The sequence below is a fragment of the Ursus maritimus genome, unplaced genomic scaffold (assembly GCF_017311325.1).
Source record: "Ursus maritimus isolate PB19 unplaced genomic scaffold, ASM1731132v1 scaffold_26, whole genome shotgun sequence".
Lineage (NCBI taxonomy): Eukaryota > Metazoa > Chordata > Mammalia > Carnivora > Ursidae > Ursus > Ursus maritimus.
The window spans coordinates 38,304,658-38,318,376 of NW_024425119.1; the positions used below are offsets into that span (position 1 = coordinate 38,304,658).

General features: G+C 57.8%; 1 protein-coding gene across 3 annotated transcripts in view; it reads right to left on the reverse strand.

Annotated features, from left to right (window-relative positions):
• The window catches only part of HDAC7 (histone deacetylase 7), a 35,244-nt gene that overhangs the window by 20,484 nt on the left and 1,041 nt on the right, over positions 1-13,719 (reverse strand). Inside the window, exon 1 of one of the 3 annotated variants that reach the window (XM_040642376.1) lies at positions 4,947-5,025. The exons of 1 other annotated variant lie outside the window; for it this stretch is intronic. In XM_040642376.1, the coding sequence (XP_040498310.1) occupies positions 4,947-4,998 (52 nt within the window). In that variant the 5' untranslated portion in view covers positions 4,999-5,025. Of the gene's footprint in view, positions 1-4,946; positions 5,026-13,719 lie in introns of those variants that run through there. One more of the 3 variants, XM_040642379.1, reaches the window with a different exon arrangement.

Genomic DNA, 13,719 nt, shown 5'->3' on the forward strand with positions numbered 1-13,719 from the left:
CCCCCCCCCCCATCCCATTCAGAACCCGTGAAACCCCATGGTAGGGCCCAAGCGGGACAGCAGCAGAGACACGCAGTTGCCCGGAGGCCCACTGGGGTAGGGAAAGACAGAGAGGAACCTGAGGTCACCTGTCCCAGATGAAGCCTTTTCCCTTCTGCTGTCCCAGCTCAGGGCCAAGGGGCAAGAGTCCAGGAGACTGGAAGGCCACCTGGAGGGGGCACTTGAGGGACACACAGAAGACCCCCTCAGGCCAGCCTGGGGGCAGAAGGGATATTTTCTGAAGAGCAACTGGTGGGTGCTGCTCTTTTGGGTCTGCGTTTAAGGGGCAGCCAGAGTTCCTCTTCCAGAGGCTGAAGAAAGGAGAACTCCCTGCAGGCAGGCACCGCTGGGGGAGGGGACAACTCTAGGCCCAGAGAGCTCCCCCCCCCGGCCCCCGCTGCCCTCGAACACTACTGCCCCATGCTCCAGATGCTGACGTTGGTAGGGCAGGGCGGCTCCAGCCACCGAACTCGGCGCCGCACAAGCCCACGGGCTTCCTCATGAAGCTCACCCCGACCTCCCCCCTGCTCCCTTCCCGTAGCCACCTCAGCACTGCCCTCATCATGGTCTCCAGGGTGTCATTTGGAAGCCGAGCCCATCTGCACCCACCGCCCAGTGGCCCACACGCCAGGCTCTACCGGGAACGAGGGACTCGAATGCCGTGGTGCTCCCCCCACCCCAGCCCCCGCCTAGGACGTGGCATGAAGATTTCTCAAGCTTTGTGAGCCCCAAGGAACACCGGTGTGGGAGGCAGCATCCCCTCCCCAGGACGCGGTAACCCCCACTCTAGGCTCTCTTAGGACCTCCTCTTTCTTCGGCTGGTCCCCCAAGGGAGGTCTCTGAACTGGGCTCCCGGGTATACTCCCAGAGGCTGCGTCAGGCCTGTGTGTCAGTCCCGTGCCTCTAGACCCTGCCTAGTGGGGATTCTCCCCTACCTCCCCTCAGCCCCTGCCCGAGGGCTGGTCAGCGGCAACCACGCTTGGGAGCAGAGCCAAGCCTTGCTCCCTGGTAACCATGGAGTCAGGACACCATACACTCTCGGGGTAGGAGACAAGCTAATGGCCCTGAACTCTGTAGTGTTTGTCACTGAGCCCAAAGGGATGTTCTGTGATGACGATCTACGACAGAAACTCTGTTCAGAAAAGCTGGGAGCACGCATGCATGCGTGTGCGTGTGTTGCCAACAGGGGCTGCTTCCAGAAGCAATTCCTGGAAAAAGTTCTGCTTCTCCCCCAAGTCCCTGGATCTGTGCTGATGGCCTTCGAGTTCAGAAGAGCCCAAAGCAACAAAGATAATAAGACCTGTGGAACAGCTCTCCTGGGTCCCAGAGAGAGGAGAGGTATCTAAGGGGACCCAGCTGCTGGCTAAACTAAAACCAGAAAGTGAACATTCTGCAACCCAGGCTTGGCCATGAACTGGGGGACACTTCTTCTCAGTGTCCCCTCTCGGGGCGCTGTTACCACTACTCTGGGACCAGACAAAATCAGGAGTGAATGGACCTGAGGGACTGAACCGTGCCTAGGCCTGGACCCTTCTCCACACAGCTCCCCACCAGGGTGGAGAGCTCTCCACTTTGGAATCCTGGCTCTCCCCCATTTCGACCTTCGGAAGCCTCTGCAGGCAGACTGAAGAGGCGGTTTACTTGGCACCGAGGCCCCTGGGCCTACTAAGTTACCTTCCCAAACCAGCGTGCCTGACCTCACACAGAACCAAAGAGCCCCAGAAATACTGCCCCAGTGGGTCCACCCCTCGCTCTCAGAAACCCCCAGAGCAGACACAAAGGCCCCCCGAGCACCTATGCAAGCTGGTCGCCCACTCCTACTTTGTTGGCCCAGGCCTCACCTTCCCCACAGAAGGGACTTCGCCCCAAGGCAGGCACAAGGTGGGGGGAAACCTGAGCCTGGCCTGCTCACCGGCTCTCCCAGGTGCTTCAGGCCCTTTGTCAGGAAGAGGGCTTCCCTAGGAGCAGAAGCCCCCTGCCAACGCCTCTGATGTCTTTTTTGAGGCTGTCCCCACCTCCCTGATCTCCTGACTAGCTGAAGAGGAGTAGCAGGAAGGCCTGGGCCCCAGCGGGCAAGAGGAAAGCAGGCGGCGGCAGGCGGCCAGGTCCCGGGTTCACGGCTGGCTCCCTCCACACCCCGCATTGCTTGCATCGCGGCTCTGGTTCTGTTTCCCTGACACAAGCAGAACAAAGCTTGACTCTGCATGGGGGCTGGCAGAGAAGATGAAAGCTGGGGCTGAAATGGCTTCAGGAAGATCCAAGAATAAATAAACATGAGAAAGAACATCACGGTTGCCAGGCCCTCCTGACACAGAGTGAGCACCGAGCACCAAGGAGAGGCTCTTCTCGAAGGCATTCGGGTCACAGAATCTGAGAACCTTAGGAGCTGATGGGGTTTTAGAGCCTATTCAGGCCAACCCTCCCACCTCAGAGAGGAGGCCGGAGCGAGGGGAAGGGGCTAGGTCACCATCCCCCAGCAGGGGAGCGGTGTGGCCAGGCCAGTGCAGGGGGAAGTCAAGAAGGCAATTCCAGACGCGGGCAACCAGTACATCCACGTGAGGTCCCTGCTCCAGGCCTTGAAAAGACGGACGGCCGAAGGAAATAGCGTCTCACTCTCAAGGAGTCTCACATACAGCCCACAGTTTTTTCAAAAAATTAAAAAGTAGATGACTTGCAGATACTTAAAAAAAGTTCAGAGTCTCAAAAAGTGTAAGACAAAAACTTTCTCAGTCATCCAACTCCCAAGAACTTCCCTAGAATGAACCCTTTTCTAACGGTTTCTTATCTCTCCCCCACCTTCCAGAAATTCTCTTGCTCATTATTAATTCTATTGCTCATTATCTTGGCATGAAGCTGCTTATTGCTCAGATTTATTCAGAACCCAAGGGGCTGCAAGCTGGCGAGACGCTCGTGCCACACAGAATAATGGAAGCGAGGGTCCACGGCATGGAGGACGTTGGCTTTGAGGTCAGATGGACATGGGTTCAAACTCCGGCTCTCCCGGACCGACAGGGAGAGCAGGGACACGGTGTAACCTGGTCAAGCCTTGGCTGCCCCACTGCAAGACTATGCACTTGGAAGAGGTCATCTGAGCTCAGCAACGCTGCGCGTGGAGCTCCTAGCACATGGTAGGCGCTCCCTCAACAGTGTCAAGTACTACATGTGTCCCTGAACCGGGCTGCGGCCTCCCTCGCAGCAAACGCATTCAGTGTCTGGTCTCAGACGCGCCCTCTCCTCTTCTGCCGCAGTGCATCTTCTCCCCGCTGCATTCCCCGCCCCACCTCTTTAGGACTGCACTCCCCTCCCTTTCTCGTCCATCCGAACTTTTGTAAACTAACACTTGACTACGGGCCAGTTGTTCTGAGTGCCTTACGTGTGCTAATTCATCTAACCCTCACCAGGTGAGGTTACTCTTTTTACCCCCATTATACAGATCAGTAGACTGAGGCCCAGCAGGATTAAATAACTTGTCTGAAGCCACATAACCTGGAAGTGGCTCAGCTGGGGCTTGAACCAAGCAACCGGGCTCCAGAATCCGTGTTCTCAACCGGTACCCGCCCCCGCCCCTCCCCAGCACTTCCACTCCCACAGGCCGGCAGGTAGGGGACAAATGCCGGACCTGGCTGGGCACAGGGAAAGATGGAAAAAGCACCCAGCCCCGCGGAGACCAGTACCAGCGGCGGACCCCAGGCCTGCTGGAGGTTAGAGAGCAAAAGCTGCCCATTTCATCTCCGGGGCCCCGTGAAGACGGTCCTGAAGAACCACTTATGGAGAGCAACTGCTGACTTCGAAGATTCCAGGCAATGATTTCGGACTGCATGTGGGAATGAGGGGCTGGTGACAGGCTGGGGTCTTGGAAGAGCATCGGCTTCATTCTCCCTGCTCTCCACTGCCTGCTACCTCCTCTCTCTAGAAGCTCCCGACTGCCTCTGAGACTCTCATTAGCGTCCCAAAGCAAGCTGGGCTGCTCGCAGGCAGAGGCATGCCTCACAGGTGAGTGGCCTGGGCCATGGCCGCCCAGACAAAAGCCCCCTGTCAGTCCAAGTCCACAGCGGGCGGGGAGGGGGGCAGCGAGGGGACAGAAGCCCTGCAGCTCGCAGCAGCAGTGGGCCTCGCAGGAGGCTGGATGGGAGGCCACAGGCTGGCCTTCCCGCCCCCGCAGTGAGCATGCCCCTTTCCCCCTGCCTGGGGCCCTAGGGCAGCTATTTTTAGCTCTTGACACCTGGGTATTTTGCAGCCGCAGGATGTCCGGTTTGGAGTCTCTTTCTGGGAATCCCACATGCGGCTGTTGTAAACAGCCCCACGCAGCGGTGGCCCGAGCTGGGAGCCGGCACCCCCCCTTCTGCTGTTTGAGATGAATCAAACAGGAAGCAGACGTAACCATGGCAGCGGCAGCTCGAGCTCCCTGGGGGTGGGAAAGCGTCCTTCCTGGCTCCTTGCCCCCGGCCCAGGTCCTCTCTTCCACCCCCTGGCCTCTCCTCCTAGCCGGAGACCCGCCGGCCGCTGGACGCTGAGGCAGGGGGAGCCGAGCCGGCCCGACGGGTGTGCCGCTGCCGGTACCTGGGACAGGCGCTCTCCGGAGAGCCTCCCCGTCCTCTGGCAAAGAGAAACAGGGGCTCCTCGGAGCCCTGCCCACCTCCGGGGGCCTCCCAGACCACCACTCTGTCTTCCCTGCCTGTCCTTGGTAGAGGTGCAAAGGGGCGGGCAGAGCTGCTCGCTCAGGGTGGCTGGCCCCAGAGAGCCTGCATCCGCTTCCTGTCACCCACTGCCTTCTCCGGACAGCCAGGCCGGCCGAGCACCTAGGGAATTCCTGAGCTGGCGGCTGCCCCCAGCCCCAGCCCCCTGGTCAGCCCTGGCCTAGGGTTTCTCAGGGCCTGAAAGCCCTCAAAGGCTAAGCTCCCACTTACCCTCACTCCCCTGCTCCAGTAGCTCCAATCCCTGAGATAGGAAGTTCACCATGGTATCTAACCACCATCTTTCCTATCATAAGCAAAACATCCTGAGCAGTCAAGATGGGGGCCCCATCTGTAATGTGGGGAGAGGAGCGGAGGTTCCGTCAGCTTCTGCCTTTGTCTCTCCCCTCCCCCAGCCCCTGCTGCCCCACTTAGACCAGCTGCTCCCTCTTAGCAGCCAGCCCCAGACAGTCTTTCTCAAGGGCCAGCGCTTGCCCCAACAGGAAGCACGGTCACCGCCCCGGGGCTGCCGCTCCTTCTCCCCTCCAAGGTCTCATATTCCTTCCCTCGCACTCCTCCTGTTCCCTCAGCTTCTGGGCCTTCCTTGGCCAGATCGTGCCTCCCACGCCCCCCACTCCCACTCGCCCCCCCCCTTACACCGCCTGCCAGCTCTGCCTCAGCCAAGCACACGTGAGCCAGGGGATGTGCCTTCCTTGGCTCCTCCCACCTGTGCCACCAGGAGGCCGCTCAGTCCACTCCAGGGACTGCCAGGGAAAGTGCCAGTTATCGGATTAATAACAGTCAGGTAATAATGAGTACCTTATCATAATTATTAATGCGTAAGATTAGTGACGATCCGCATCCCTGTACCAAATGCCTACTGTGTGCCGGTCACTGTGCTAAGCGTCTTACTCGGACGATCTCACTTGGTCCTCACAAAACCCCTGTCTGGTACATACAGTAAGCAGCCTCCTTTTACAAAGGGAGAAACTGAGGTGTGGAGTTTTCAAGAAACTGGCGGAGGCCGCACAGCTCGTAAATGGGCTCCTGGGGCTCCAGGGTCATACTTCTGGCCCTGGCACACAGGTCCACCCACCTCCCCAGGTGGTGAGGTGAGGTCACCGAGGGGCCAGAGGACAGAGTGGATCCCAGCATCTGAAGGCCTGGGCGTGCCCCCCAGGGGCGGTGTGTTCCCACGGCTTGCTCGGATTCCACCCAGAAAACATCAGTGGCAACAAAAATAACAACAGAGATCATGCCTGTTTGTCTCCAGGAGGCACTCCCAAACCCATCTTCACTTCCTTTTTCATCTTCTGTTTTCCCTGTTTTTTTAAACGGACATGTTACCATTTCATTGTTTCCTGTAAGCAGCCTCCAGCAGGATACAAACAAGCAAAACTCCCAGGGCTGCCACGGAGGAGCAAATGCGGTCTGAAGCACTCTGGAAACTGTCAAGCACTGGAGAAAATGCAGGTTGCATAACCAGAGCAAGTCGCCCGTGGAGCAGAGTGGCTACTTGGGAGTGAATTCCCTGGGGAGGAGAAGCTCTTGTTCTCTCCCCACCCCCCTGCCCTCAGATACACAGGCAGGCCTTGGACAGGTGGAAGAAATGGAGGCACACACTCCCCCCCCCCCCCATCGGCAGACTCCTGGGGATCAGAGCCAGAGACCATCAGTGCACTTGGACCTGGGGCAGGGGAAGGTGGAGGCCACTGTGGAGGCCTGGGCCTGCTCCCTGGCCTGGGGGCGGCACAGATAGAGGAGGCCATGAATAGCAATAAGCCATGAATGCTGGCACTCAACAAGACGCCACATTAATATTAATGACAGTAAGTACCCAGAGATCCCCATCTCAGTTGGGCCTGAGTATCCCCTTCGTTTCGCCTATTATTTTTGGAAGATGGCAGAGGTCTGCCAGGCAGATTCTCCCGGTGACATGATTCCCTTCTGCGGCCAGGGTTCTGCAGCTGCCCTTGGGACTTGGTGGGCCAGGGTTTTTCCGGACCACGAATCCGGCCAGGGTGCTCGCACAGCCTTCAGGGAACTCAATAAACAGACGCATGGTCCTGGGTACTGATTGGGACAAACCAGCTGTGAAGGACAATTTCTGGCCAACTGGGAGTTTGATGAAATGAAAATTCACTGTCGTGGAAGGTGGCGATCCCTGAAAAACCAGCACATGCAGTGTAATCTCATTTTCGTAAACACTATGACCTAGGAGTGCATGTCAGGGAACAGGGAGATGCGAAGCGGTATTGTGGCAGTGGTCTCTGACCGCTGGGACTGGAATGCTTCTCAATTTTTAAATTTCTTCTTGTCTGTGTTGTCTGATCATCTACAGTGGACAAGAACTGCTCTGTAAGAATAAAACGGAATACACATGTATATGAACACGCGCGCGCACACGGATAAAGATGTCACGATGGGTCGTGAAGTCAAGGTTCAGCTTCTGGTTCCCAAGAGAACTAGGACAGCGGGCTTTCGTGGCCTCCATGCATCATACTGTTGGACCCTTACAGCCTCTGAGGTTTCGCATTATTTACAACCTCGCGTCCCCCGCCTCTCCTGAATCACACAGAGGGCCTAGCGCAGGGCTGGGCACCAGGTCAGGACTGATTTCATGAATGCCTGTAGGCTGAATAATGATCATTTCCTGAAAGAAATGCCTCCTGCCTCTTGCAGGGCCACAGTGCTGGGGATACTCACTGCTGACATCACTGCCCTTCCCATCCCTCCTCTGCCTCATGTTCCTCTTAAGAGCTGCCAGGGAGGGGCTATAATAAAGGTCACTCCAGCAAAGGCTGGCAAGGTATCCCATGTCAGGCCCATCAGGGCGGCCCCATCGCAGACCCTTCCCAGTGCCAGCTGGCTGGGAGGCCCCAAGGTCCTCCGGCATCCTGCCTCGCTGGGGGAGCCTGCGGGCAGTGGACTGAAAGAGAGAAGAAGGGGTCCACCCTGTGACTTCTGGCTGCAGACTCCTGCTATTCCAGGCCCTTATGGGTGGAGGAATCTGGAACAGTGAATTTGGCCTGGTTTAGTCTGTGAACTGGGGCTGGGCCCAGTTTCTGTTCTTCATGTCTTTAACATTCCCTATCCCTGACCTTCAAAAATATGAACAATAACATCAATAACGGTGATGAATATTCTGTGTGCACTGGCTTTGTACCAGGCATGGCACTGACGTTATTTAATCTTTATAGCAACTCCACGAGCTTGAAACTGTTATTATCTTCGTGTTACAGACATGGAGAAACTGAGGCACAGGAAGCCATGTGCCCAAGGTTACACTTAGCTGTCTGCAGGAGAAATAGGGACTCTGCCAAGGTCATCCCATCCCTCCCCGTGTTCTTACTGGAAGGTTCTGCTGCCAGGCTTTGCAATGGGCACAGGAGGGCCCAGAGGTGATAATTAACATCCGTAGGGTGCTTTAGAGTCCACCACGTGTTTGCACACGCATCTGAGAAAATTCCCACTTGAAAGACTAGGAAACCAACACTCGGGCCCTTTGCAGCTTTGCACCAGGTTCCACAACCATTCGGAATCAAAGCCACGTCTCTGGCCTCAGAAGGGTCCATTTCTTCCCCTAGATCCCCTGATCCCGCTGGCCCAACTCTCAAGACGGCTCTGAAGGCCTGGAAGGGAGATGCACGTCCTCTAGAACCATGGAGATGAAGCCTGCGCTCAGCCCCTCGCCCCGGTGGGGCTGGGGGTGGGGGTGCTCTGCCAGCACCTCCTCAGCGTCTCCACCGTGACTCACTCCTGAGACCCAGGGGAAACACAGCCCTGCGCTGCGGGCAAACATTGCCTGCCTCCTGCCCCGCCTCCAGCTCCCCGCCTCCACATTTGCTAACCGAAACCCGGCTGCTGCTATTTTTAACCCTCCAGCTCCCCCTCGCCTGGGGCTCCCCCCTGCACCCCACCCCCACCCCCTGCCCCAACCGGGTGCCACCAGCCTGTCATTCTGAGAGCAGTTCTCGAACCTGAACGCCCCGGCGGGTGCAGCGGATGCCCGGGCAGGTTTGTGGGGCAAGCAAAACAAGATGGTTACAGCCCAGTTGCCGAATTCCCCCACCCCGGACTCTTTCCGAACCTGTGGCTCCCAGCCGGCCCCGCCTTTCCCAGCCTTCCTGGGAGCCGGCGGAGGCAGGAATGAGACTTCCTGGGCTGGGAGTGACAGCAGGAGCCAGACCTGGGCTCCTCGGAAAGGGCTCTGCAGGGAGCTGAGCCGTACTCCTGAGCAGGAATGGGCTCCCCTCCCTCTTCCCAGGGCAGAGGCTCTCCCTGAAGGCCCAGGGTCTCTGACCACCAGGGTTTCCAATCCCTGCAGGCAACATGGGGAAAAAAGGAAGTGGGAAGGAGGCAGGGTGGGGATGGTGAGTTTAGCTCTGGGCCCTCCTTACTAAAAGTCCCCTCCCCATCCTGCTATGGGGGTTATGGAGGGGCTGGGGTTAAGCTTGGGAGCGAAGGCCTGGGAGGCTCCGGAGTCCGGGGGGCTTGTGCACTGAGCAGCCTAAAGGAGCCCCCCCCTTAGAATGCCAGCTGAGGCAGGAGGGGGAGGGGGCGGAAGAGGGCTCTTCTCTTACTTGGGGGCTCCTCTAACACTTCCGTCTCTAAGGGAAGAGTTGCAGCTCGCTGCAGCCTCAGCTCTATGGCCCCCAAGGAACACCCCATCCCATCTACCCTGCAGAAGAGGTTGGAGGTGAGAGGGTCTGAGGGCTCCTCGCCCCAAGTGAAAGTTAGCCTCCTGAGAGGGAGAAGGGGCAGGACTGCAGGGGGCTAGCTGACATCTGTCCCCTGGGCTGAGATTCTCACCCAGTTTGGGAAGCAGATTCCAAGGGCCCAGGAGAGGCTCTGGGGCACCCAGCTAAAGGGCTCCTTCATGCCTTCTCTCCTGTCCGGACCCCAGATTGGCCAGCCTCGGCCCTCTCCTTCGCCCTGTCTTCTCCGGTCCCTGCCCCAGAGCCTCTCTGGTCTGCCCTCTCTAACAGGGCCAGGTCCTCTCTAAGTCTTGACCCTCTCCACAGTGATTCCAGAGCCAGGCAAATACATCCAGTGGCCACGGAGGCAGCCAGGCTAGACCCAAGAGAGGAGGGACTTGGCACAGGAGTTCCCAGGTGGGGAGATGGGGAGGAAGGGGATGAGGCAGGAGGAAGGTGAGGCTGGAGTGTCAGGAATGGGGTGGTGCTTGAGAGCTGCTGGGGAGAGGCTGCTGCCTTCCCCACACCCAACATGTGCCTGGTGCCTGCGCAGGGCCCTGGACTCAGCCCTGCGGAGGGAAAAGGCGGCTGCTCCTCGGAGCAACAGAGCAGCCTCAATTTCAGCCCTGTCCAGCTCCCCCTCCTCGTCTCCCCCTTGGCCAACCTGGGGGGGGGGTGCTGCTTGGGGAGCAGAGACCCTGCCGCCTGCCATGCCAGGAAAGACACTTCAGTCCTCAGCCAGCGCTCAGCCCAGGGCCCCCACCCGGATCCGGGCAGCTCCCAAGCATGCTCAGAAGCTCTGAGGACCCAATTCTGGGCTGGGGGGGTGAGAGAAGGCATCACTGTCACCTTCTCAAGCACCCTATCTATGGAAGTCCCACCTTGCTGTTCTCTATTGTGGCACCCAGTTCATTTCCTCCTTAGGGTTCATCACAACGTGTAACGTGATATATACACTCATTTCTTTACTTGCCTACTTGTTACTGTCTGTCTCCTCCGCTAAAGTGGAAGTTCCCTGAGGTCAGCCGCTCTGCCTATGTATTCACTGCGCATCTGTGCCCGGTGCGTGGCACACGGCAGGGCCAGTAAGCCTCCAGTGAATGGATGACGAGCTGAATGACCGGCTCGGCAAATGGGGCCTCCCGGCTGCCAACGTCTCCTTTACAGGAGATGCTCAACAGTTCCTCCAGGATTTCCTCAGGGAGGAGAAAGCAGGATGGAACAGGAAGAGCAAGGTCAGGAAGCCTGGCACCCCGGGGGAAAGGTCAAGGCCCAGGGTGGACACGTGCACACAGGCACACAGGGAGGATGCATGGGTAGGTCCTGGACTGGTCTGGAAAGGGTTGATTTTTGTCCTAGATCTTCCTCTTCGTAACCCTGTGTCCTTGGACAAACCACATACCTTTCTGGGTCTCAGTCTTCTCAAAAGAAAAAACAGAAAGGTCGGCCCCGATCCGTGGTCCTCAAACACGGCTTTGCACCGGTATTCCGTGAAGCACGTGCTATAATCCAGGTTCCTAGGCCCCAACCCTGCAGATTCTGAGTTGGTCTGGACTGGGGCCCAGGGATCTTTACTTTTAACACCCTCCCAGGCGACCGAAGCAAATGGCTCAGGAGCTGGCATTGGAGGACAGTGCTTTTCAGCGAACATCCGGACTTCCGGTAAAAAGCCACTCTTACGCAGGTATACGTTCCCCCAAAACATGTGCATATATCCCACCCAGAGCAAGAAATCGCAAAGGTACACAAGCACACGGGTGTCGTACAGCTGTAGTACACGTGTGCACACTCTCCCAACCCAGAGCCCCCACATGGATCACAAACTGCCGTGCCACATGCCACGTGCATACACAGCCCAGGGGCGCACAGACGGACCCCCAGCACAGACCCAGTGGGCACACACACCCACCACACGGGGACCCACACTGAACAGACGCTATCCTGAATGTATTTTGCCTCTGGGAACCGGTCCAGGACCAAAGCAGCTACGTTCTGCTGATGAAAACATCCCTCCCACCTCTGCCGCCCCGCCCCTACCCCGTGCCCCAGGCAGCATGTGTCCACCTTCCCCTGGCAGAGGGAGGGCTGCTGGAGGAGGACAGTGGAGAGATGGAATGAGGGGAGGTACAGAGCCCTCCCCAAAGTCCCCTCCTCTTCCCCCCACCCCCCAGGAGATGTGAAAGGGCCTACACCCAGGTACCACCCCCATCAGTGCTCCCTCCAACCACTAGCCTGGATTCCCAGTCCAGGCCCTGGGCCTCGAGAGCAGAAAGGGCTAGGGAGGTGGCCCGATCTAGGGACTCCTCCTAACACTCACACTTCTAAGGAAAGGGCTGTCTGGGGGCACCTTCCTGCAGCCTGAAGGCCTGTGTCCCCCGGGAAGGTTACCACAGAAACAGGGGGGAAATATCACAGGGAAACACAATAGCCGGCAGGGTCACCTGCTGACCAGGCTTCCTGCTGTGTTGCCCACCACAACCCCCCCCCAACACACACACCATCTCACTGCCCTCATGGCCTCCTTCTCTTGGGCCTCCTCAGCTTGGGCCTCCTCACCAGTGCTCTCCTTCCTGCCTCCCCTGGCTTGGGGGAAGCAGCCTTAGACAGAAAGTGCCCCTCTGTGGTTCTAAACAACATCAGGGATGGCCCGGAGCTGAGCCCCCCACTCCTAATCCCACCAACGCCCCCACCACAGGAAATCAAAGCTTCCTGCCCCAGAGGAAGTGCCCCATCTAGTGAACAAATCCAAGACACACAAATGCACAGTCCTGGACAGATGCCCTCCCCCCAGCTCCCAGGCCTTACTCTGGCCCTGGTTCTAGCAATACCTCCCGTCCAGGCCTAAGTCTGACTAAAGACAGGCCAGGGCCAAGGTGTGAAAGGAGGGCATGGGCAGGACCCGAGCCAGGCCAGAGGAGGGGAAGGCCAGCAGAACAGGCACCAGCAGAGTTAGAGGGTCTGGCTGGGTGACCCCAGGCCTTGCCTTAGCTCATCTTCTCTCAGGCCCCCGCCAACTTCAAAACTACCAGCTCTTAATAAAAGGCCAGGAGAAAGACAACGGGAGGCTGGGGTTACACCAGCTTCTGCCTTCCAGGTCCTCGGGCCAGCATGCCTACAACTATAGGAGGGTCCCCACCCCAACACGTATGCGTTCATCACTCCCAAGGGTTTTAAAGGAGGATTGGGGAGAGGATGGAGAAAGAAAGGGTTCCAACTCTCATTCCCAGAAGCCACCAAGAACAAAAGCTGGGGTCTGTCCCGGATGCCTGTAGGAAGTTGGGGGTAGCAGAAGAACCCCCACCCTGGACGCCAGTCCATTTCTTTCGAGTCAACCTCTCTTCCTCCGTGCTCTGGGAAGTGCACCTGAAATGTTGTCCCCATTTTAGTGATGGGGAAACTGGGCTTCAGTGTCAAAGCAGTGTGACCAGTTTAGATTCTTAGGAGGGTCAATGCAAGACCCGAATGTGACCCAGCCAGCCTCAGGATCCCAGCTTAAGACCAAGTGGTCACACTTAGCTGAAGCTAAGAACACAGAGGCCTCAAGAGAACACTGCCCCAGGGCCATTCTAGATGTAACACCAAGATGCAGCTCTGAGCCTGTCCCCACCGGGTGTGAGGAACATAAGGGGCTAAAGGCAGGGAAAGAGTCCCAGGTCCAGACCTGGTTCCAGTCTAGGTTCACTGGGTACAATACAGTAACTGCTTTGTGCCTTAGTTTCCCTCTAAAGTGACTACAGAGAAGAAGAAAATTACTTACAAACTGAGGTGGGCAGAGGGAACACAGAGCAGAGAGTGAGGATGATGAGCTGAGAAGCAATGAGGAGCTAAGAGCCGCTTGCAGAAGCCAGAGAAGGAGCCTGGGAACTGCAAGAGGGTTGGGGCGAGGAGTGAGGAGAGAAGTATGTGTGGCAGCAAAGCACTTTAGGGACTTGGCCTATGGGGTCCTTGTTGGGGAGATAGGGGCTGCCAAAGTACCCCATTAGGGGGTAGGGAACTGAATCACAGCCTCCTTTCTTTCAGCCCAGTGGCTGGGCAGTGGTGTTGAGGAAGGTCCCCATGGGTCCTGTTGCAAGTCCCGGGAACAGGCTGATGAGTCCAGATGTTGAGTCCCCAGCAGGGCCACTGAGGACCAGTGCCTCATCTCAACTTAAAAACTGGCAGGCAGAGCTGGGCCTCAAGCAGATGTTGAATCTGGGTGTGGGGAGGGATGGGCAGCAACAAGACAGCCAGTAGTCCAGATGCAGCAGGAGGCCTCTATGCAGGACAGCCAGCAGAGACGAGAGAATGGCCAGGACTTGGGGGGGGGGGGG